Here is a 22,217-nt window from a genome sequence, read left to right on the forward strand (position 1 = left end):
TCATTATCATCTCGCAAGAGTTTAAATTCCGCCAGGAACTCTTTTTTAATGTTATCCCAGGTATTCAGCTTTTGTGGATCCGTATCCCAAAACCAATCAATCGCCACACCTCGTAGGGTTGCCGGGAATTGCCTGACCCATTCGTTGGCATCTGTGATTCCATTTGCTTGCCAGATCGTCTCACATGTCTTACAATGTCGGATGGAGTCGGTTGTACCATCGCCCTCAAACTTCGGCAGCTTTTCTTTGGGTCCCGCCATCACAACTGAACTTGGTAGAGAAGCATTACTGGGTCCTGCAACACTGGCGCTGTTTACTCCAACACCGGAGGTCTGCACTCCCGCACTGGCGGTCTTCACTCCCACACCGGAGGTCTGAACTCCCACACTGGAGGTTTGCACTCCAACACCGGCAGTTTGCACTCCCACACCGACGGACTGCTCTCCCACACCGGCGGACTGCTCTCCCACACCGGAGGTCTGCACTCCCACATCGGCGGTCTGCACTCCCACATCGGAGGTGTCAACAGTTGCGAACCTTGGTGAAGAAGAAGGATCTTCTGAAGTTGTTTTTGACGGAAGTCTATCCCGGACGAAGAGGTCACTCCACGCTCGTGCTCCCTCGGCACTGCGAGCCGTGCGAGTTGATGCTCTTCCATCTGAATTTTCTTCCCTCGGCGAACACAAATTCAAGAACTCCTCCCGTGCTTCTTCCACCAATTCCACCCACTGCCGAGTCTCCTCCAACAATTCCTCCACACTCCTGTTTCCGTCAGCAATCTTCGGGAATCTCCTTCGGCGGTTTGCCTGCTGTGCCAAAATTAAATGTTCTTGTGCAGTACGGATTCCATCTTTTCCCTTGGCCTTATTTCAATCCTTGTTAAGCTGATTTGGCATTAATCTTCATTCCTCCCACCTTCCAGATTCATAAGGCAATGGTGCCAAATGTTTATTGTACGGGTAAATAAATCAACGCATACAGACAATGGAACAGAATAGCAGAATTATATTTGCATATGCCAGACATACATTACGCTTCATAAGATCCATAATAGAAGATGATAATAATTTACAATGATCCCAGACGAGATATAAATACTATCCGTCGAACTTTCCCGAAGGAGTCCGTCGGCCACAAACATTATGTCCGCTACAAACTATTTACCCATCGGCTACAAAATACAAAATACCGACGACAATCATTCCGTCGGCTACTTCAAGTTGTTCGGAATGAGTAGCAGATGATGCCGCAGGGAAGGGGAAGCATCAGTGGTTGCCAGAAAGAGTGTAGAATCCGCAGAAAATGACAAAGATGGTGTGCTTCGTGCATTTCTGTGTGGGTTGCGAAGTGCTAATTTGGTCTTGGCGGTGAGGGGTGTTGCCCCTCGACCCCGCCCTGTATTGTGATAGGGAGCGACCCCGCAGGGGCGCTGTCCCTCGACCCCGCCGGGGGCGTTGCCCCCTGGACCCCCAGGTGTGGCGGATATCAATCGTGGGAGTCTGACCAGTTGAGAAGAGTTGAAGTTTTTGTAGGCATGGACTTTCTGTGTACCAGAGGCACTGGGAGTAGGTGTTGGCCTGGAGGCTGTCTTAAATCATCCAGTTGGAGGCAGTGCAGTGACACTTATCTCAGTGGACCCAGTGTTGGAAGCAGAGAAAGCAGCACGGGTAGCTATCAAGGTCAGCTTGAGGAGACAGTATTGTGTTAGCAGAGGCTATAGATGTAACTAGATGAATGTGGAAGTGACGGGACAAAAACAAACTTTTCTTGTTGTAGTCACTCTGATAATGTATTTTGTTTGTTAATTTGTTTCAGATATTTTGTAACTGTCATCCGGAGACGACTTTTCTTTTTGGAGGGGATGGTGTCAGCCGACTGTTAGCCGACTGGATGGTTCCGGTAGTGTTTCTGTAGCCGACGGAATGATTGTCATCGGTGTTTTGTATTTTGTAGCTGACGGGTAATAGTTTGTAGCGGATGTAATGTTTGTGGCCGACGGACTCCTTCGGGAAGGTTCGGCAGATAGTATTTATATCCCATCTGGGATCATTGTAAATGATCATCATCTACTATTGCGAATATTACGAAGCCTAATGTATGTTCTGGCATATGTGAATATAATTCTACTATTCTGTTCCATTGTCTGTATGCATTGATTTCTTTACCAGTACGGTAAACATTTTGCGCCGTTGCCCTATGAATCTGGAAGGTGGGAAGAATGAAGATTAATGCCAAATCAGTTTAACAAGGATCGGAATAAGGCGAAAGGAAAAGATGGAATCCGTACTGCACAAGAACATTTAATTCTGGCACAGCAGGCAGACCGCCGAAGGAGATTCCAGAAGTTTGCCGACGGAAATAGGAGTGCGGAGGAATTGTTGGAGGAGACTCGGCAGCGGGTGGAATTGGTGGAAGAAGCACGAGAGGAGTTCTTGAATTTGTGTTCGTCGAGGGAAGAAAATTCAGATGGAAGAGCATCAACTCGCACGGCTCGCAGTGCCGAGGGAGCACGAGCGTGGAGTAACCTCTTCGTCCGCGATAGACTTCCGCGGGAAACAACTTCAGAAGATCCTTTTTCTTCACCAAAGTTTGCAGCTGTCGACACGTCCGGTGTTGGAGAGCAGTCCGCCGATGGTGTGGGAGTGCAGACCGCTGGTGTGGAAGTGCAGACCTCCAGTGTGGGAGTTCAGACCTCCGGTGTGGGAATCCAGATCGCCGGTGCGGGAGTGCAGACCTTCAGTGTGACAGTACAGACCTCCAGTTTTGTGATGGCGGGACCCAAAGAAAAGCTGCCGAAGTTTGAGGGCGATGGTACAGCCGACCCCATCCGACATTGTAAGATATGTGAGACGATCTGGTGGGCAAACGGAATCATAGATGCCAACGAATGGGTCAGGCAATTTCCGGCAACCCTACGGGGTGTGGCGATTGATTGGTTTTGGATACGGATCCACAAAAGTTGAATACCTGGGATAACATTAAAAAGGAGTTCCTGGCGAAATTTAAACTCTTGCGGGATGATAATGAAATCGTAGCGGAAATTTTCGATACCAAGCAAGGGAAGCACAAAACTGTTTGTGTCTATGCCAGGAGATTAAAAGACTTAATAAACAAAATGGAAAGCAAGCTGGCGGACGGATTACAGAGAAGATGGTTCGTGGATGGCCTACGATCTGAATTGCGGAGGAAAATGAAAATTGTGCCACCGTCGTCATAGGTGCACGCGTATAACAGAGCACTGGATCTTGAAAGTGAATAGAAGACAAAGAAGAAGAAAACTAGCTCATCTGATTCTGATGACGAAAAGCCTGCCAGAGATGATAGCAGCGACGACGAAGGCAACAACAAGAAAGTTCAGGCCTTACAGAAGGATATGGTTCGCATGATGGAGTTTAAAAATATGAAGGAGCTAAAAGGAAGTGAATTGTGGTGCACAGAGTGTAAGACCAACGGCCATACTAAAGGATCGTGTCCAAAAAACCAATTTTGTGACATTTGTCAGATCATGGGCCATTCGACAAAAGACTGCCTCTTTAACATGAAGACAAGAGGATCTCCGTAGGTGCTTCTCACACAGGAGGCTTCCCCGTCGGGTAGTAGCGGAAACATGAATACCGCCGGTGCTACATCTGGAGCATATAAGAATAATTGGCGTGGACAGAACAATAACAACAATAACAATACCAATACGAGAAGAAGCTGGATATAGTATCATGCAAAAGGACGATCGATTATTCAGTGCCGCGCATGTAACTTGTGGGGGCATTTTGCGCGGGAGTGTCCAATAGCAAATACACCTCAACTATTGTGCCGATGGTGCGGACCCGACGATCACGACGACTCAAAATGTCCAAAATCCGGAGTGAACTTGATTACTGTTAGAGCGGATGAGGAAGAAGTTTTGGCAATTACGCGGCAACAAGCAAAAGAATACCCAGAGCCCGCCGAAGAAAAGAGGAAATTTGCAGAAGCACGGGCGGAGGTTGGAAAAGTATCCCAAGCAGTAACACCTCCGGACATCGTTGGCACTTCAGCAAGGAATTCCGCAGAACAAAACATAGTATGAAAAATTTTGCAAACAGAGGTGCGAGTAAAGGTAAGTGATTTGCTTCTCACAATGCCTCAACTTCGATCTGCTCTTTCAAATATTGCAGGAGAATCAAGTCAAGTGAAGGAAAAGTCACCGGGAGAACCAAGTCGAGGGAAGGAAAAGGAAATTGCTGTTGGAGGAGAAGATCAGATGTTGTTGGCACTGTCATCCAGACGACACCCTGCAGTCGTCGAGATGGGGATACTTGGACATGTTCTCACAGACACCATCGTTGACGGAGGGTTCGGCGTAAATGTATTACCAGAAGACACCTGGAGGAAACTTGGACAGCCGACATTGTGGCATCCGAGATTTCAGCTGCTAACCGCCGATCAGCATGGCATTAAACCATTGGGTATTCTCATGGCACAGCTGGTAACCATTGGCACTCAGCCATTCCTGATGGATTTTGTGGTGATTCCGTTGAAGAGGAAAGGCTATGATGCCATCCTCGGCCGTGGGTGGCTTATCGAAGGAAGAGCTTGACACAACTGGAAGAACACCTTATCACTGGAAAGCAAAGGCCGCCGATTCGTCATTGATCTGCATACCCAAATGGTAGGGGAAGAGGCCCTGTCGTCAGATTCTGAGGGAGAGGAGGATGAAGGTAGGCAACGGATGGAACCGGATCAGGAGGGCGACCTCCGATTGGACGGGGGAAGAACGGATGACAACTTGGAATCCGTCAACGGTGTCTACCACTGGCAAATGGAGGACTATGAATTATTTCATAGCTGCAATGTCCTGTCAATTGAGAACGAATATCCGAAGGAGTTTAGTGAAGTAAAGGAGGGGGAGGCACCGTTGGATGTTACACCCGCCCATGCATTCAGTGAAGGGGAGACAATCAAGTATAATGAAGCTACGCTGCAAACGATGAATTTGGGGGACGAGGTAGAATTGAAGAACATACTAGTCGGAGATAATTGGGATCCCGTACTCAAGGCTGTGGCATTCAAGATATTTATGGACTACAAGGATGTGTTTGCATGGACATACAAGGACCTCAAGTGAGTGCCGCCGAAATTGTGTGTGCACCACATCCCGCTGGTGGAGGGAGCTGTACCTGTACGAAAGCGACCCTACAGGATGAACAAGAACTATGCGGCACGGGTCACGGAGAAAATCAACCAGATGCTGGAAGTTGGCATTATCTTCAAGGTACAGACCAGCGAATGGGTGTCACCGATAGTCATCTCATTGAAGAAGGATACTACTCAGATCCGGATGTGTCGATTTCAGATGCCTGAATGCAGTGACGATCAAGGATCCTTTTCCGATTTTGTTCACAGATAGCATTCTGGAGGAGGTTGCGGGAAATGAAATCTACTCCTTTATGGACGGGTTTTCCGGATATAATCAGATTTCTATAGCGGAGGAGGATAAGTTGAAGACAACGTTTGTCATCGAAGATGGGGTCTATGCGTACAACCGGATGCCATTTGGGTTGTGTAATGCGCTGGCCACATTCCAGCGGATTATACTGCATATCTTCGACAAGATGTCTGTGGGAAATTTCAAAGCCTTCCTGGATGATTGGTCAATATTTAGCACAGAGGACGGACACCTGGCAGCACTTGGTGAATGTATGGAGAGATGTCGCAGAGCCCGGCTAGCATTGAATCCCAAGAAGTGCAGATTCATGGTTCCACACGACACACTGCTCGGACACATTGTCTGTAAGGAAGGATTAAAGACGGATCCTGACAAGGTGAGAGTCATTCTTGAAATGCGGCCATCTACTAATGTAACGGAGGTAAAATCTTTTCTCGGGCATATAGGTTATTATCAGAGATTTATTAAAAATTTTGCCAAGGTGTCCCAACCGTTAGATAAGTTAACCTGCAAGGAAGAATCATTTAGATGGGATAAAGAGCAGGACGAGGCATTTGAAGGGCTAAAGGTACAACTGGCTATGACACCCATCCTGGCATATCCGGACTGGAATAAAGAATTTCATGTTCATGTGGATGCCTCCAACTATGCGATCGGCGCAACCCTGGCACAGACTGGTAATCACGGACTGGATCATCCAATATACTTTGCCAGCCGGTTGCTATCAAAGGCCGAGTAGAACTACAACACGACTGAAAGAGAAGCATTAGGAATGGTTTATGCTGTGCAAAAATTCTGTCATTATTTGCTTGCTACACCGTTTGTGTTCTATGTTGATCACCAGGCCCTATTGTACATGATTAATAAACCCGTCGTCCAGGGGAGGATCAGCAGATGGCTACTCCTGTTGCAGGAATTCACCTTCAAAATCATTGTCCGGCCAGGAAAGAAACATGTCAGTGCCGACCACCTATCGCGGATCAAAACAGGGGAACCAGCGGAGGGTGTGAATGACGACTTCCCTGACGCGCAGCTGTTTCAGATTGGGGTACTGTCGGAATGGTATAGGAGTATTGGCGAGTACCTGTCAACAGGACAGTTTCCCATGGGGATGTCACTGAATGATAGGCGCAAGTTGATAATCAGGAGTCGTACGTTTCAATTGATCAATGGATTGCTCTACAAAATGGGGCCGGATCATATTCTTCGGCGGTGTGTGTTGGAAGAGGAGATACCTCAGGTGTTAAAAGAAGCACATGAGGGTCTCGTGGGAGGACACATGGGGCCCGACACCACTGCATGGAAGATATTGCTGGTAGGTCTCTGGTGGCCAATGGTGTACAATGACGCGCGGGAATGGGTCGTCGAATGTGACACTTGCCAACGGGCCGGAAAGCCGCTGAAGAGAGATTTCATGCCACTTCATCCCTCACACGTGCAGGGACTTTTTGAGAGATGGGGACTAGATTTCATTGGACCACTAAGGGTGAGCAAGACTCGACGGTGCCGGTACATCATTGTTGCAACAGAGTACTTGACCAAGTAGTTGGAGGCACGTGCGTTACCAGATAACTCGGCCGTCAGCACTATGAAATTTATTTATGAACAGATCATCACTAGGTATGGAATCCCGTTACAATTAACAAGTGATAGGGGAGGTCATTTTGTTAATCATGTTATTCGACTGCTCACCACTCAGTTTAAGATTTATCATTCACTGTCGAGTTCGTACTATCCAAGAGCAAATGGACAGGCAGAGGCCACCAATAAAATCCTAGTATCCATCATCTACAAATCCTGTGCGGTTGAAGGTGCTGATTGGGAGGAAAACTTACTCGCTGCCCTATGGGCTTACCGAACGGCGTACAAGGTGACGACAGGGCACACACCATTCCAGCTAATGTTTGGACAGGAAGCAGTAGTCCTAGTGGAATTCATGATCCCAAGTCTCCGAATAGTGTTGGAAAACAAGTTGGATGACAATAGAAGCTTACAAGAGCGGTTAAATAATCTGAATAAGCTGGAGGAGAAACGGTTGTTGGCACAGTGGGCGACGGAAGTGGCACAGAACAAACGCAAGCTCTAGCATGATAAGTATCTGAAATGTAGTAGATTTCAGCTAGGACAATTAGTACTGAAGTATGATGGCTGCAATGAAATCAAACCGGGAAAATTCAAGGTGAGGTGGGTTGGACCATACTAGATCCGGGAGGTTGGCGACAATGGAGCAATCAAATTGGCGACATTGGACGGACAGGAGATGGCTCAGTCAGTTAACGGATCTAAATTGAAAGTATACAGCGCAAGAAGGTTTTCGTCGTCGTTGAATCCTCCGTCGTCTCTGGTGGTGACGCCATTTGGAGGTACCTCTGTTATTTGATTTAGAAAAAAAAAAAACAAAAACCAAAACAAAAAAAAAGTTGAAAAGAAAAAAAAACAGTTAAAAAAAAAAAACGCGGAAGTTTTTTCCCGCGGGGTATTATTCTCCGCGGGAGTCTGCCTTTCCCGTGGACTTCCAACTCTCCCGCGGAACCTTTCCAACTCTCGGCGGCGTTTGACTTCCCGCGGGATCTTGCCTTCCTCCGGGCCTTATTTTTCGCAGAGTTTGGATTATAACATAAGGACTTTGTTCGTGCGGGAGCAGTCAACTTTTGTTGTGTTACTCACGCCCCTCCACATTTTGCAATTGCTACGGGCTCGACATGAGAGCCGGTTAAGAAATCTATATTTTTATTTGTTAAATCTGTGAAGGTTTATTACAGGGACTGATCGATCAGGTCGAGCCTGTGGTTAATGGTATAGTTGATTTTGTGAAAGATTTGTATGAAGTCGGGCTTAGAAATTTTGCAGTGAGTAATATTGCTCATTTCGGGTGCGGCCCTCAGATCGGCAAGATATCCTGCAATTTCGGCGTCAATGAGTTTTTGGCTCTTCATACAACACTATTGACGCAGGGTGTAGAAGACCTGTGATCGAATCACAAGGATTTGTCTTTGATAATTACAGATTTGGTGTCTGCGACTAATTACGTTTTCTCGAATTCTGCAAAATATGGTTTTGTGGATTTGTTCGTTCCATGTTGTGTTGCATAAGGTAGGGTTGATCTGTGTGTAGTGACAAACGAAGTGGGTAGGGCTTTGTTTCAAGTGTGTTCAAATGTAAATGAGAGATTCTTCTAGGATATGTCTCATCCAACTCAGCGAGGATGGGAAACGATAATGTCGTTGTATAATATTGATGGAGCAAAAGTGGAAAATAAAACAGTAAGTTTTATCGAAGGTGCGCCGAATGTGATTGTGTGGCTGCACTCACTCTCATGGGAAGAAGGTCGATAAATGGTGCAGGTCTGGGCGTAGCTTTATTGAAGCAAATTTCCAGGGCTCGGCATTGAAGGGGATGGGTTTGAAGGAGACGTTCTTCTGGCAGTTTTTCCTTTCTGCGGTTGTTCCCAAATAAAATCAGAATGGTTACAATTTCCTCTGCCCTTTGATTTCCTCAGGAGAAGTGTTTGCTTCTTCCTTTTCTCTTCCACGGGGTGAAACATTCTGTAATGGACAAAGGAAACTTCCATAAGGACAAAGAAGCCATTCTTGTATGGAATCAACTGGCAAACGAAAGTAGTGGAAGAATCTGTTGGCTGCAAATATGGGAAAAAATGCAAGGGTTTTGGCATCAGGGATCCGAGTTGCAAGGCCCTCAGGGTCGGGGTCCAGTAGCAAAAAACAGAAGGTCAGGGAGGAACTCACTTATCTCACCATTTAGTTCGAGGGTCTTAATGGCAGTGAATGCCATAGGTGGTGGCAGGAGACCTCAGATGCTAACCAGATTAAGCAAATTTTGATATGGGCACAGGTGCATTGGGCCATTCAGATTCCAATCTTCTCCATTCAGTTATTCGACTCAGTTTTGCGCACTATGATCAAGACATATAGCCAGCACAGCATAACAAGTACATTTGCATACAAAAAGCATCAGATGACGGTTTCTTTTAAACCAAGGGATTTCACTAGAGTTTTCGGCATCCCTGGTCCCGGTGGTAAGAAGGTAGAAATTAAGAACTGCAAGCTCTCTCAGGAAAGGAAGGAACATTGGATACGGCTAGTGGGCCGCGACCTTTCACCTGAGGAGATGGATTCAGTGGTGGCTAAGGGGTCGCAATGCAAAGGGCTCCGCAGAGATTTCATTCGGGAAGGTCCCTAGCGGTGCATCATGGACGTCATCAAGAGCAGATTGACAGGTGCCACTCGAGCTTCAGATATAGCATTGCCGCAAATTGTATTCTTGAATGGTATCATGCAGGGTACGGTATACGATTGGGCTTCGGTACTTGCCGTCAGGATGGAGGAATTCATGACACTTCAGCATCGCACATTCTTTATGCCATATCATGCGAGTGGCTTGTTCTTGGAGGTAGCGATTAATTAGATACCCATGGATGATTTTGAATCGCCACCGCAGGGGAAGTTGGCACAAGGGGAACCTCCGGTATTTTATTGGAGGCATCTAGATACAGGCGGCACAGCTGCGGGATAGAAAAAAGTGTTTTTGGATTTGCAAGCAACACACCGGGACACTGACAGTGGACGGGAGGAAACTTCGGAAAGCAGCGGAGCGGGATATGAAGAGGATAGTACTTCAGTAGAGAGTGGCAGTGGAGATAGTCAGCCCACATTTTTTACCCCGCCTTAGCTGTCTACTTCGGCACACTTGACTACCTCTGCGGTAGTCATTCCGGCGTTTGGTCAGCGCCATGCCTCCGTCCTTATGACTCCTCCAGTGGAGGCAGATGTCCCACGGACAATGACGGGGATGGTCCCACAGGCAGCGACAGATGTCCCACGGACAGTCGCCGAGATATTGCCGACAGTTGTAGCGGAGGTGATTCCAGTTGTACCAGCAGATGTCACCATCGCAGTCCCACCGAGAGCATAGTTGCCACCGCCAGAGCCAGAGCCGCAGGTTCGGTTGGAGGTCATAGATTGTGATGCAGTTGTCACTGTTTCGTCATCTTTTTTAGCAGAGGCCGAGTCAACCTAGCCAGTACCGGAGGAGAACATGGAGCTCGCATAGTTAGACCAATCGAAGGTGATGGATGGAGCTAGTGAGTTTCTGAGGCGGCAGTTCCGACTCACTCCTGCCAAGCGGGGTCCGTCCATTCAGTCTCCTCGGCGTTCAGGAACATCACCAGCAGTACCAGAGCCTCAGCTTCAGGAGGAGGGAATGCCACATGCCGTGGTTGCGCCAACAGCAAAGAAGGCGACACCAAATGTGGGCATGGCTCCCGCTGATGAGGAGGAGAACAGTGATGCAGAATGGTCATTGGAGGACTTTGCGAAGGAGGATTACGGGTCGGATGAGGATAGGTGCCGGGATTACCTCAGGACTATGAAGTCTGTGTTAAAGAAGGGACACGATGTGGCAATTCAGGCCCTGAATCGGCGGAGGGAGTGGCATTTGATCAGAGCATATATCTGTGGGATTTGTTCTCGACGATTTCAGACTTGCTTTGTAGACAGGGGCTGGCCGGCGGTGGAGACAGCTGAGATGTTGGTAGATTGGGCTACTGAGCCGGAGTTGGGACCCAGTGACACCCCTATGATGAAGCTGGCACATGAGATTGTGGGATTGTAAAAGGATGTTTACTATGGTTGTCGGTGTGCGGAGGTGGACAGGGTTGCAGTAGAGCGATCATTGGCAGCGGAGAGTGAGGCTAGACAGAAGATAGCCGCCGACTTGGCCGATCAGTAGGCAGCATGGGCCGCAGAGCGGGCAACACTACTGGCAGATTTGGCAGCAGCGGTGCAGGAGAGGGACGTGGCCGGGCAAGGTAGAGAGGCGGTGGTTCGAGATAAGGATGCGGCTGAGCACGAGATGTAGTTAGCTAGGAGGCAGGCTATGGATGCGGTGCTTCTTCTAAAGGAGGCCGTCGAGGTTAATTCTCAGATTCAGACAGATCTCCGCATCAGGACAGAGCAGGTGTATGAGTTACGTCGCCAGCAGCACACTTCTGGGACGCCCCCTTCTTTCTAGTATTTCTTCTGTGGTCTGTAAGTTGTCTCCTAATTTTGTTAGTCGTCAGGAGACGACTTTTTTTTTGGGGGGGATGGTCTTAGCTGACTGGATGGTTCCGGCGGTGTTTCTGTAGCCGACGGAATGATTGTCGTCGGTGTTTTGTATTTTGTAGCCGAGGGGTAATAGTTTGTAGCGGATGTAATGTTTGTGGCCGATGGACTCCTTCGGGAAGGTTCAGCGGATAATATTTATATCCCGTCTGGGATCATTGTAAATGATCATCATCTACTATTGCGAATATTACGAAGCCTAATGCATGTTCTGGCATATGCGAATATAATTCTGCTAGTTTGTTCCATTGTCTGTATGCGTTGATTCTTTACCAGTACGGTAAACACCGACTGCACGGTCCCGGCGGTGTTTCTATAGCCGACAGAATGATTGTTGTCGGTGTTTTGTATTTTGTAGCTGACCAGTAAATAGTTTGTAGTGGACATAATGTTTGTGGCCGACGGACTCCTCCGGGAAGGTTCGGCGGATAGTATTTATATCCCGTCTGGGATCATTGTAAATTATTATCATCTTCTATTACGGATCTTATGAAGCATAATGTATGGCTGGCATATGCGAATATAATTCTGCTATTCTGTTCCATTGTCTGTATGTGTTGATTTATTTACCCGTACGGTAAACAAGTGGGTGCTAGATAAACACAAGAGAATTTTTTGGGGACATTCCTCTAGGCACACATCCTGATTGTGGGTTTGCGCATGTCACAAAATTGGAGGAGAGTGCGAAGCCCGTTATTACTATGATATTGCCATCCAAGGTAGTACAAGGGGGAAATTGAGAGGACAATCATTTAGGTACAAGCTATGGGACACATTAGACCAAGTTCAACTTCATTTGCTTGATAAATTGTTTTGGTTAAAAAGAAAGATGGGACTCTATGGATGTGCATTGATTACAGGGTGCTAAATAAGAGGACTATCAAGAACATGTATCCCATTTCTTGCATAGATGAGTTACATGGGGCTGTGTATTGTATAGAAGATTGATCTTCATTCAAGATACCATTAGCTTGGGGTTTGTGAAGAGGATGTGCATAAGATAGCTTTTAGGTTCCACTATAGACACTCTGAGCTTTTGGTGATGGCCTTCATACTCACCATTGCACTTGCCACATTTTGGTCATGTAGGAATTACATTTTTAATGAGCAACTACGTAAGTAAGAGTTTATTATTCTTTGATGATATTCTAATATTTATTAGGACATAGGAAGAACACTTACAACATTTGGATGAGGTTTTGAGTAATGTAGCAACATTCATTATTTGCCAGAGTCCAAATGTGAGCTTGGCTTGACAAAGAATTTATACCTTGGGCATGTCATTGGGGTCAATGGGCTCAAAGTCCATACATAAAAGATACAAGTTATATAGGATTGGTTGCTACTGAGAAATGCTTCTGATTTGAGAGGATTCCTTGGATTGTGTTCTTATTACACGAGGCTTGTGAAGGGGTTTTCTGAGCTTGCGACACCACTCGTAGATCTCACAAAAAAAGGTTCTTTCATGTGGTAAAAGGATGGAAAGATGATAGTTGATAAGGTCAAGAGAGTTATGAGTACTTGCCCAGTGTTAGTATCACCAAATTTCTCTAGACCATTCGTTTTGGAGTGTGATTCCTTGAATGAGGAAATAGACGCAATACTTATGTAGGACAGACAACCTATTGCAAATGAGAGCAGGAAATTGAAGGATCACAAGAGACTGCATTCCACCTATGATAAAGGGATGTTGGCGATTTTGTGTGCTTCAGCTAAATTCAGGCAATTTTTGGTAGGTGGATTGCTTGTAGTAAAAACAAATCATAAGAGTTTGTGCTTCTTCTTGGCACAGAAGGAATTGAATGAGAGACAACAAAAGTGGATCAACAAGGATCAAGATTATGATTTTGACATCAAATATGTCAAAGGGAAGAATAGTGTAATAGTTGATGCACTTTCACTTGATGTGCTATGTCAAATATTGCAGTTGAATGGAAGTCTCGGATTTTAGTTGCGTATTCCAAGAACACATTTGCATGTAAGGCTTGGATGGTTAGATTAAGGATGACAGGTTCAGGGTCATTAATGATGTAATCTATTACAAAAATAGAATTTATTCAGTTCTTGAGTCCAAATTTAAGAATCATATTATACAAGTAGTCCATGATAATTCGACAGCAAGTCATCCTAGGTACTTTAAGATTTATAGGTATATTAAAGAGAGGTTCTTGTGGAAGGGCCTTAAGGATGACAGTCTTTAGCATGTTAGAGAGTGCTTGATTTGTCGGCAGAACAAGTTTGAGCATATGTATTGTGGTAGTATATTGCAGCCCTGGTCGATTCTTGAGTATAGATGAGAAAGTATATCCATGGAATTCATGATAGGGTTTTCAAAGGTGTAGGGCAAGGATAGTATAGTTTTGTGGTTGACATGTTTACAAAATATGCTCACTTTTTGGTTGTTGTAGCCGATTGGACAGCCTCACAGGTAGTAGGATTGTTTTTTAAACAGGTTTTCAGATTAGCTAGAACACAACTAACTTCTAGTACTAGTTACCATGTGTAGACACATGGACAGAATGAAATCGTAAATAAATGGGTGAAAGGATATCTCAAAATTTATAGTTTAGGGCAACAACGAGCTTGTTTCAAATGTATGTACTTGGGTGAGTATTGCTACAATTTGACATTTCATATGATCATTTGCATGCCTCCTTTTAGAGCACTATGGGGTTACGATATACTGTCTTTCATTGATTTGGCCGTGGCAGATAGAAAGACTCCATTGGCAAAGGATTAAATATAGGAAGAATGATGTCCTGACAACTCTGAAGTAGAATTTGCAACGAGCCCAGGATCAGCAAAATATTTATGCCAATTGTCACAAGATTGAGAGATCCTTTGAGGTTGGGGATATGGTGTTCCTATATCATCAACTCTATAGGCAAAGTTCATTGAAGACTCAAGCCGAGATTTTGTGGACCCTACAAGGTTTTGAAGAGAATTGGGGATATAGCTAATGAGCTAGAATAACCCAATGATAGCAAGAATCATTAATATTTTCGACATCCCATGCCTCAAGAAGGCTATTGGTTAGCATATCACAAGTTCACCTGGATTACCATCCTTCGATGGAGAGGGAAGGTTAAAATTCATATGTATTGAGGTGTTAGAGGTCAGCGAGAGACCAGTGAGAAACAAATCCATTAATGATTACCTAGTTTGTTGGAAGGATTTGTAAATTAGAGATGCAAATTGGGGAAAGTGATCGTGATTGCTTGAGAGCAAGCAATCTCGAGAAGGGAGGATTGTCATGTCTCCCTCATTAGTTTGATCTGCACATGCCTATACTTAGCCTATTTATATGAACATTCCGATAGGGTAAAGAGAGTTTGAAGGGATGACTTGGGGTGGCTTATTTTGTCATAATGTTAAATCCCTAAACAATTATAAGTAGCCCCATGAAAATTAATTTCTTGTTCCAAACCAGTCTGATGGTGGATTTTTGACGGTGGTGGTTATCATGTTGTAATTCTCTTTGTTGACACTAAAATATTCTTTGATAACGTTTCCTTCATTGTGGGCGCATGTTTTTCTTTTTGTAATATTTTTTCAAGGTTGGTGATGATAGTTTAATGGTGGTTGTAGGAAACATTTTGAACATGGAAAAGGTAGCATTCTGAGAAAACTTACAATATTGTCTTAGTGACTGCAGAACATTCCTAAGGACGAAACACCTTCATGAATTGTTGTTGGAGGTAGCCCCAACTTGTGTGTGAATCTATCTGTGGCTTCACCTTGGATATTATCTGTTGGACATAAATTTACGATGGAGATAAAAAATGAAACAATTCCAAATGTATAGCTTATGATGAAGAAAGGGGAAACTCTATTAATAGTCTAGTGGTTGCAGGGAGTTCGAGCTGGTCATCGTGAAGTTATTGGGTTGCAAAGGTCATGTTGGGATTATCGGGTGTCCTAAAGATTGTGACAAGTTTTATTTTGTTCATCTGAAGATTCTGAACGCTTAGTGATAATCATAATTGATGGAACATCCACGAGTCGGACAAGACCTGGTTCATCATCACTAGTAGAGGAAGATTGATGGAATTATGTTTTCTTGAAAGTTGAGCAACTGTTTGAAGACACAGATCATTCAGGACCGTAGTAAGAGAGTTTCAACAGTGAAAGAATCATAGGTATTGCCAACATCGTGTGTCATCATGGAAACTGAATTGGAAGTGCTCAAGCTAGGTTATAGGATATCTCTTAATAGTGTCAGGGAGTTGGAGTCCGCATGAGTATTCATCTATAGACCAACTATGGGTCAACAACATAGCAATATTAGGTGCTTTTTCTTTGTTTTGAACTATATCCTCACTGAGTTTATGATACATTTTGCACATTCTATCAAACATGGAAGTTGTGTTTGCATACTTATTGGGAATCTATCAATGTAATTTCTTGTGTTCTACAAAATCTCATGTTCTAAAAAGTACTCCTGGATTTTTCAGCTAGTATTTTGATTATGTTCTACGAACAACTATTATTGTCATTTCAATTGATGCTTTGAATGTAACACAAGGGATTGGTATGGAATTTGCATTCTTATCAGAAAAGGTGGGATATCACAGGCATTGATCTTCTCATAATCATTAGAACTGAAGCATTGTTTTAGTTACAAAGAAACTACTTAGGGATATTATAGAGATCAAAGTGGGAACATGGTGCACATTCAGTACAGTGTCTCACACATGGAAAATGAAAATTCTTTTGTGAATTATGATGTAGTGACAACATGAAATCTGTTTCTCTTCTTAGCAAGCCTCATTTGTATGACCAAGATGCTTTGCCAGGTTAAATCACACCTTTGTTCCTGTAAGACGAACAATTGTCTTCATCATGTTATGAAGTCCTCTCTAAAGATTGACAATCTTTTTGGTACCGATGATGTGTTGCAGAGATATATTTTCTCATGCTCATATGTCATTGCTAGTTATTGCTTATGCAAAGACTCTGGAAATGCTTGGTTTGTATCTCAATAAATACTTGATTATCTGATACATCCATCTAGATATGTCTTTGAAGAGCTAAGAGGCATTCAAATACATTATCAAACATCAAACTGATATCAAGAAATATCTACTCTAAAATAGTGCTTTTGATCAAAATCCACAAACTCAAACTCTGTAAGGTCAAACTATTTTTACACTAAAGCCAAATATCTCAACATTTCTAATGGTGTGAGATCACACTTCCAACAAAAACATGACATGGCACTCTAGAAGTTTGAGTATGCCCTTCTTATATCTCCTAGATGGGTCAAGGCGATGCTTTTGCAAATAAGTTTAAGAAATTACTTCAAAGACATATACAGGATCACTTGTGAATAAATTGAGGCAAACTGATCACCTTATGTGCAAAAAACCGAAAGTAGGTGAAAAGGGTTATAAGCAAGGTTGCATGGGTACGTGGGTACGGGAACGGGAACGGGTACGGGAGCGGGTACGGGTACGCATATTTTTCAAAATAGGGGACGGGGGTACGTGTGTAAGCCTAATTTTTTCTATATAATTAATATTTTATAGAAAATATAAAAATCAAAATATCTGTCATGAGTCATGACATTGAGCATTCAAAACAAGAAATTTGAAAATATAAGCCATAAGTCAAATATATATATATGCTATTGCTGAATGTTTAAAGTATTTTTCATAATTGGGGACGGAGGTACTTGGGTATGTCAAACTTACTTAAAATTTACACTTTTATATTTATAAAAAATCTGATTTTATGAGTCATGACAATGGTTTTTCAAAACAAGAACAGTGATAAAGTTTGCAAATGTAATGTACTGTTTTCAGTTTCAGATTTGCTATATGTTTGAAATAATAATACATGATAAATGCTTAGATGCATAACAAAGAAGGCAGACTTTAAACATGAACAAGAAGATCCTAAACCATATGACAATGACATATTGCAAATGATAAACTTTTAACTTGAACAGTGATAAAGTTTATTGTTAATGAGTATCAAAGTTTCAAACTGATTTGGTATTGAATTAAGTTTGATAAACAACAAGCTAATACAAAAACAAAAAACCAAAAAAAAAAAATCAGAATCTTAATCAAGGTCCTTAGCTATGATGCTCTCCACCGAGTACCCGGTACGTGGGATACGTGTACCCGGTACTTGGGTACGTGGGTACGAGTACTAGGGGTGTGGGTACGAGTACCCATGCAACCTTGGTTATAAGTATACTACCAACTATATCCTTACCAGCTTAGCTCCCTTTTGTGCCAATTATATGCACAAGATTGGGGTCCTTCATGGAGAAGTCATAGTATTTGTCATTTAGTTCTCATCCATGCTGTAAATTCAAAGTCAATTGCCAAACCATGGAGAGAAGAATGCCCACATTAGGCCCCAAATAGAAATTTCACTTCAATTGTAGATGTAAGAGAATTTACAATGCAGAAATGCAGAGGATAGAGTACCCTTGTTTGGCGGTCAAGAACAAGGTCCTACAAATGAGCATAAACTCAAAATAAGTATCAAATAAGGGAAGACAGTGTTCATGCAGGATATTAAATAACTAGCTACTACACATGATCATGAGTTTGAAGCTAAGTTTGGTATGACTAGGTATGGATAAAGTTGGTTTATGGGCTCAGTTAAAATCAATACGTGATAGCACATGAAGCTGGAGTGCATGGATATCCTTGTTCTATAGAAACTTTATCATGCTAATTCAAGCAAATGTATGAGATAAAGTTTACTCTCTTCCTATGTGGTGTGGTCAATTTGTAGAAGAAACATGTAGTATTGTATATTTCTTATGTAAAAAAGGAGTGACATTGCAATTCAACTTTATATAGTGAACATATGGCAATATATTGCCCTTTTGTTTGACTAATGTCATAAACTGTGATTGTTTAAAAGAAACACAATGCTCACTTGAGATGATCATCTGAATAATAAAGAGATCATATCTTCATGTGTATTCATTTCTCTGCTTAGATTTTTTATCATAATTTGTATCATCTGAATACTGTTTGTTCATCATCTGCAGGGAATTAAAAGTGATATTCGAACAAGTTCTGGAATGTTTTTAAATCACCAGGAGAAGAAGTACCCTATGATCCAGGTAGTTGGTAACGATATTTTGTCCATAGATGAGTTATCAATTTTTATAGGATTTGTTCATCTTGGAACAAATCTATTCATTTTCTGTCTTTATTGTTTAAGAAAATGAATTTCTTTCTTCCAATATAGGAGTTGATAATGAGAATAGATGCAGATACATTCATTATAATTGTTGATACCAGCATAGAGAATATAATTGTAGTATCCATCAAGACATTTCATAATGCATTTCTTGATCCCAATTCATAAGCTAGAGCTTCGTATAGAGTCAAGAGTCACTGTGTCAAGGAAAGTGTAGAAGATCACGCTGTTCCTGTTTTGATATGTAAATATTCATGTACATAATGCTTGCAAAAGCACTCAATGTGGTGACTGATAAATGCAACAATTTGATACTTTGGTTAAATAACAAAAGTCTCTTTATACTTTTCATAGCTATGGATATTTTCCAAGCTATAAATTTGTGTCAATTCTATATTCATACATAGACGAACATTCCTTATTGAACAATTCACTGAATCAGAGACTGGTGAAAGAGTTTCAAACTGTTGATAATGAAATCCTCCTTGATCTTATCTGAACCATCATGCCCTCTTTGGAATGCCTAGTATCTTGCTTACCGTTCTCAGGATGACCTTATTTGGATTATTATGAGTTTCTCAATTGCCGCCACACAACCTTTCAATTATTTGTTGTAGCTATGATTAATCATTAATCATTTTAATATGATATCAATGTCTAAAATTCTCATCCTTGTTGTTTTTGAATAAGGTAAAAGGGGATTTTGCAAGAAGCCAGGCCTTTGTACAATATGTAAGACAAGCGAATAAAAGAGAACAAAGTGCAACCATGAGACTCCAGCAGCCAAACCGCCACACAACAAAATAAATCAGCTAACGAAAGACATTACATAACCCAACAAACACCCAGCCCAGTGTCAGGATGTTTTGAATCTAGATTGTTCCATGGAACTTTGATTAAGTACAACCGTTTTTAAACTTAATGATAAGGCCTTTTCACATGTCCCTTTCTTGGAAAAACCAAGACGATCTAAAGGGTTACATCCATCTTGTTTATACATTTATACGACAACCACAGATAGGAGGACATTGCTTTTCATCAGATTGATAAAACTTTGCAGTCAATTCTTCCTCACTTCTGCCTCCATTTTTTACCTTCCTGACAATCTCCATGCTTGTGTTCAGGTTTATAAAACTCCATGCCTGATGGATAAACACTTTTCAAAAATAATTTTATTTGTCATTTGATTATCTAATAAAAATTTCAAACTCCTTACAGTTGGAGAGTAATTCATGCCTTCAATCTGCTATTTTTTACAATTTGTAAAATCCTTGAAAAGTTTCTAGCATTATGGAAGATGTAGGAGCTCAGTTGACTTTGCTAAGTGATAGCATATTATAACCTTCACATTTAGCAAAAATCTGCCGTAGAAAAAAGTGAAAACAGATACCTGATTTTAGAAAGTGTGCTAAGAGTCAAACTTATTTTTCTTTTGATGTTTTCATTCACAGATGCAAATTTAAAAAATAAATACTTTCAAAGTATTAGGAAGTTTCACAGTATGAACTAAATTTGGATGTCCGTGTACCCATTAAATATTCTGAAAGAAAAACTGTACTGTTCTATCTGTCAAAATAGTTCCGATCCAATGTTCTTTATACCTTTGATAGAAAATTTACAAGTGTGGCATTTTCATCAACTCTTTCTTTCATACAAACAGTAAGATGTCTGGTTCCTCCCTTGAAAGTCCCAGTGTGGTACTGAACTGGTTTGAGTGCCAGCTTAGTGATGGGAGCTACTGAGGCTAGTTCTTGCCACCTTGGGATCTCTATAGGTGTACCCATAGGAAAATTGAGGTGACAAGGATGCACCTCGACTGCTCTCTCGTGCACAGCACTCCTGTGACCTACAGATCCTTTTTAAGAAGTCAAATCAAAATACTTGTCTTTTTTAAACATTTAAACCCAAAGACCTTAAAATACCTATAATTGTACCTCACTCATGTTTCAAAATATGTGTATGCGATGTCCTCTATCTAAGCTACAATTGAATGATAAAATGTCATAATAAAATTAAAATAATTAAATGAACCTATAAAAATAATTTAATAATATATTATTATTTAACATTTATTAATGTAATAATATATTATTAATATAAATATATATAACAAACCGATACAAAATAATGTAATATATATAATACATAGACAATATATCATTAATGTAATAGTACAATCTATTATTAAATATGAAGTCATGGTGTTGGGTTCATTTTTTATAGACGATACTGTTATCATGGATGTATTTGACTTCCCAACATATCATAACCTCTGCAATAGAAGATTGTGAATGAAGTGGCTTGATGTGGACAAGTCAACTTAGTCAGCAACCAGCTATTATCAGTTATGCAACTAAGTTTTATGATAATAAACCGAATGCCCAAACTAGCGATCATAGAAGGCACCAACTAACGATCATATGAAGACATGAAAACAAAAATCAATAATTATGGTATTCCAAAGCCTTAATTGAGGGATGATCTAAATGGGGACAAAAAAACATGAATACTTAATCGGCTTATTGTATTATTGATTTTAAGTGATTCTTGTTAATATTATTATGGTGCATGTGAATAACTAATCAAAGATTAAGATTGGTAACATGATGATAATAGCGATTAATATAAGAAGATTAAGAAGGAAGTAGTAAAAAGGATAGACATCAGTTCATATGAAAGATCATGTCTATTTCATTCAAGAGTTGGGAACCTTTGGCCAGTCAGTGTATAAGAATGCAAGAGGGGGAGTGAATGGTAAAGGGAGGAGATAAGAAAGGACAGTCTGAGTTCAAGAGTACAGAGGGACAATACAAAAAACAGCACAGCAGCATGTAAAAAGACAATTGTTCATCTACAAATAGCATTTGATTCAGATTGAACAAACACAAAAAATTAATTATTAGTATACAAGAAAAGGCATCAGACATAATACAACCATTAAAAATATAAAGATATCATACAGCAGAACCAGTGATCATATAGAGTCTAGACAGCAATGTCATCAGAAATATTGGTAAATGTTATTATGAGAAGTATGAATTAGAAGATACCTTGCCAGTAGAACAAGAGGGATAACAGCTTATTCTTTATCTTTGTTCTATCTTGATCTGGTGGCTGAGCACCTGCCTATTTGGCACATTTCACTTGCAAGCATATAACTGTCAATCTGAGACAATATGATAGTTGCACAAGTTACTGATTTGAGGTAGAAACAAAGTCATCTTAGAAGAGCATCTCTCTGAAAGATAACAGTAGACTGAAAGCTCAGCATATGGAGATCTGAAGGGATAACATTGTGTGTCTGTGAAAGATCCCTAATAGATGCCCTTGCTAGTCTGCTGTAGTTTTTAAATTAATAAACTATATTTTCCTGTGATTTCTTTGATGGTCTTTGAGAATAGACAGAAGTTGCAAAAGGTTTTGTTTTTGTTTTTTGTTTTTTGATAGCTTTCACAATAGTAATGAATAATGAACAATAAACATGAGAGGAGACTGAAAAT

At 41.8% G+C, this 22,217-nt stretch overlaps 1 protein-coding gene and 1 pseudogene across 4 annotated transcripts in view; both read left to right on the top strand.

Annotated features, from left to right (window-relative positions):
• Window positions 1–22,217, top strand: part of LOC149557336 (prolyl 4-hydroxylase 1-like) — a 255,775-nt gene that overhangs the window by 158,231 nt on the left and 75,327 nt on the right. For all 4 annotated transcript variants that reach the window (XM_089832008.1, XM_089832009.1, XM_089832010.1 and 1 more), the window contains one exon: window positions 18,563–18,637. In XM_089832008.1, the coding sequence (XP_089688134.1) occupies window positions 18,563–18,637 (75 nt within the window). The remainder of the gene's footprint in view (window positions 1–18,562; window positions 18,638–22,217) is intronic.
• LOC149557337 (GDSL esterase/lipase At5g03610-like) lies at window positions 7,686–8,781 on the top strand (annotated as a pseudogene).

Source organism: Cupressus sempervirens, chromosome 5 (genome assembly GCF_028749045.1).
Source record: "Cupressus sempervirens isolate cs-2001-9-10 chromosome 5, ASM2874904v1, whole genome shotgun sequence".
NCBI classification, from domain to species: Eukaryota; Viridiplantae; Streptophyta; class Pinopsida; order Cupressales; family Cupressaceae; genus Cupressus; species Cupressus sempervirens.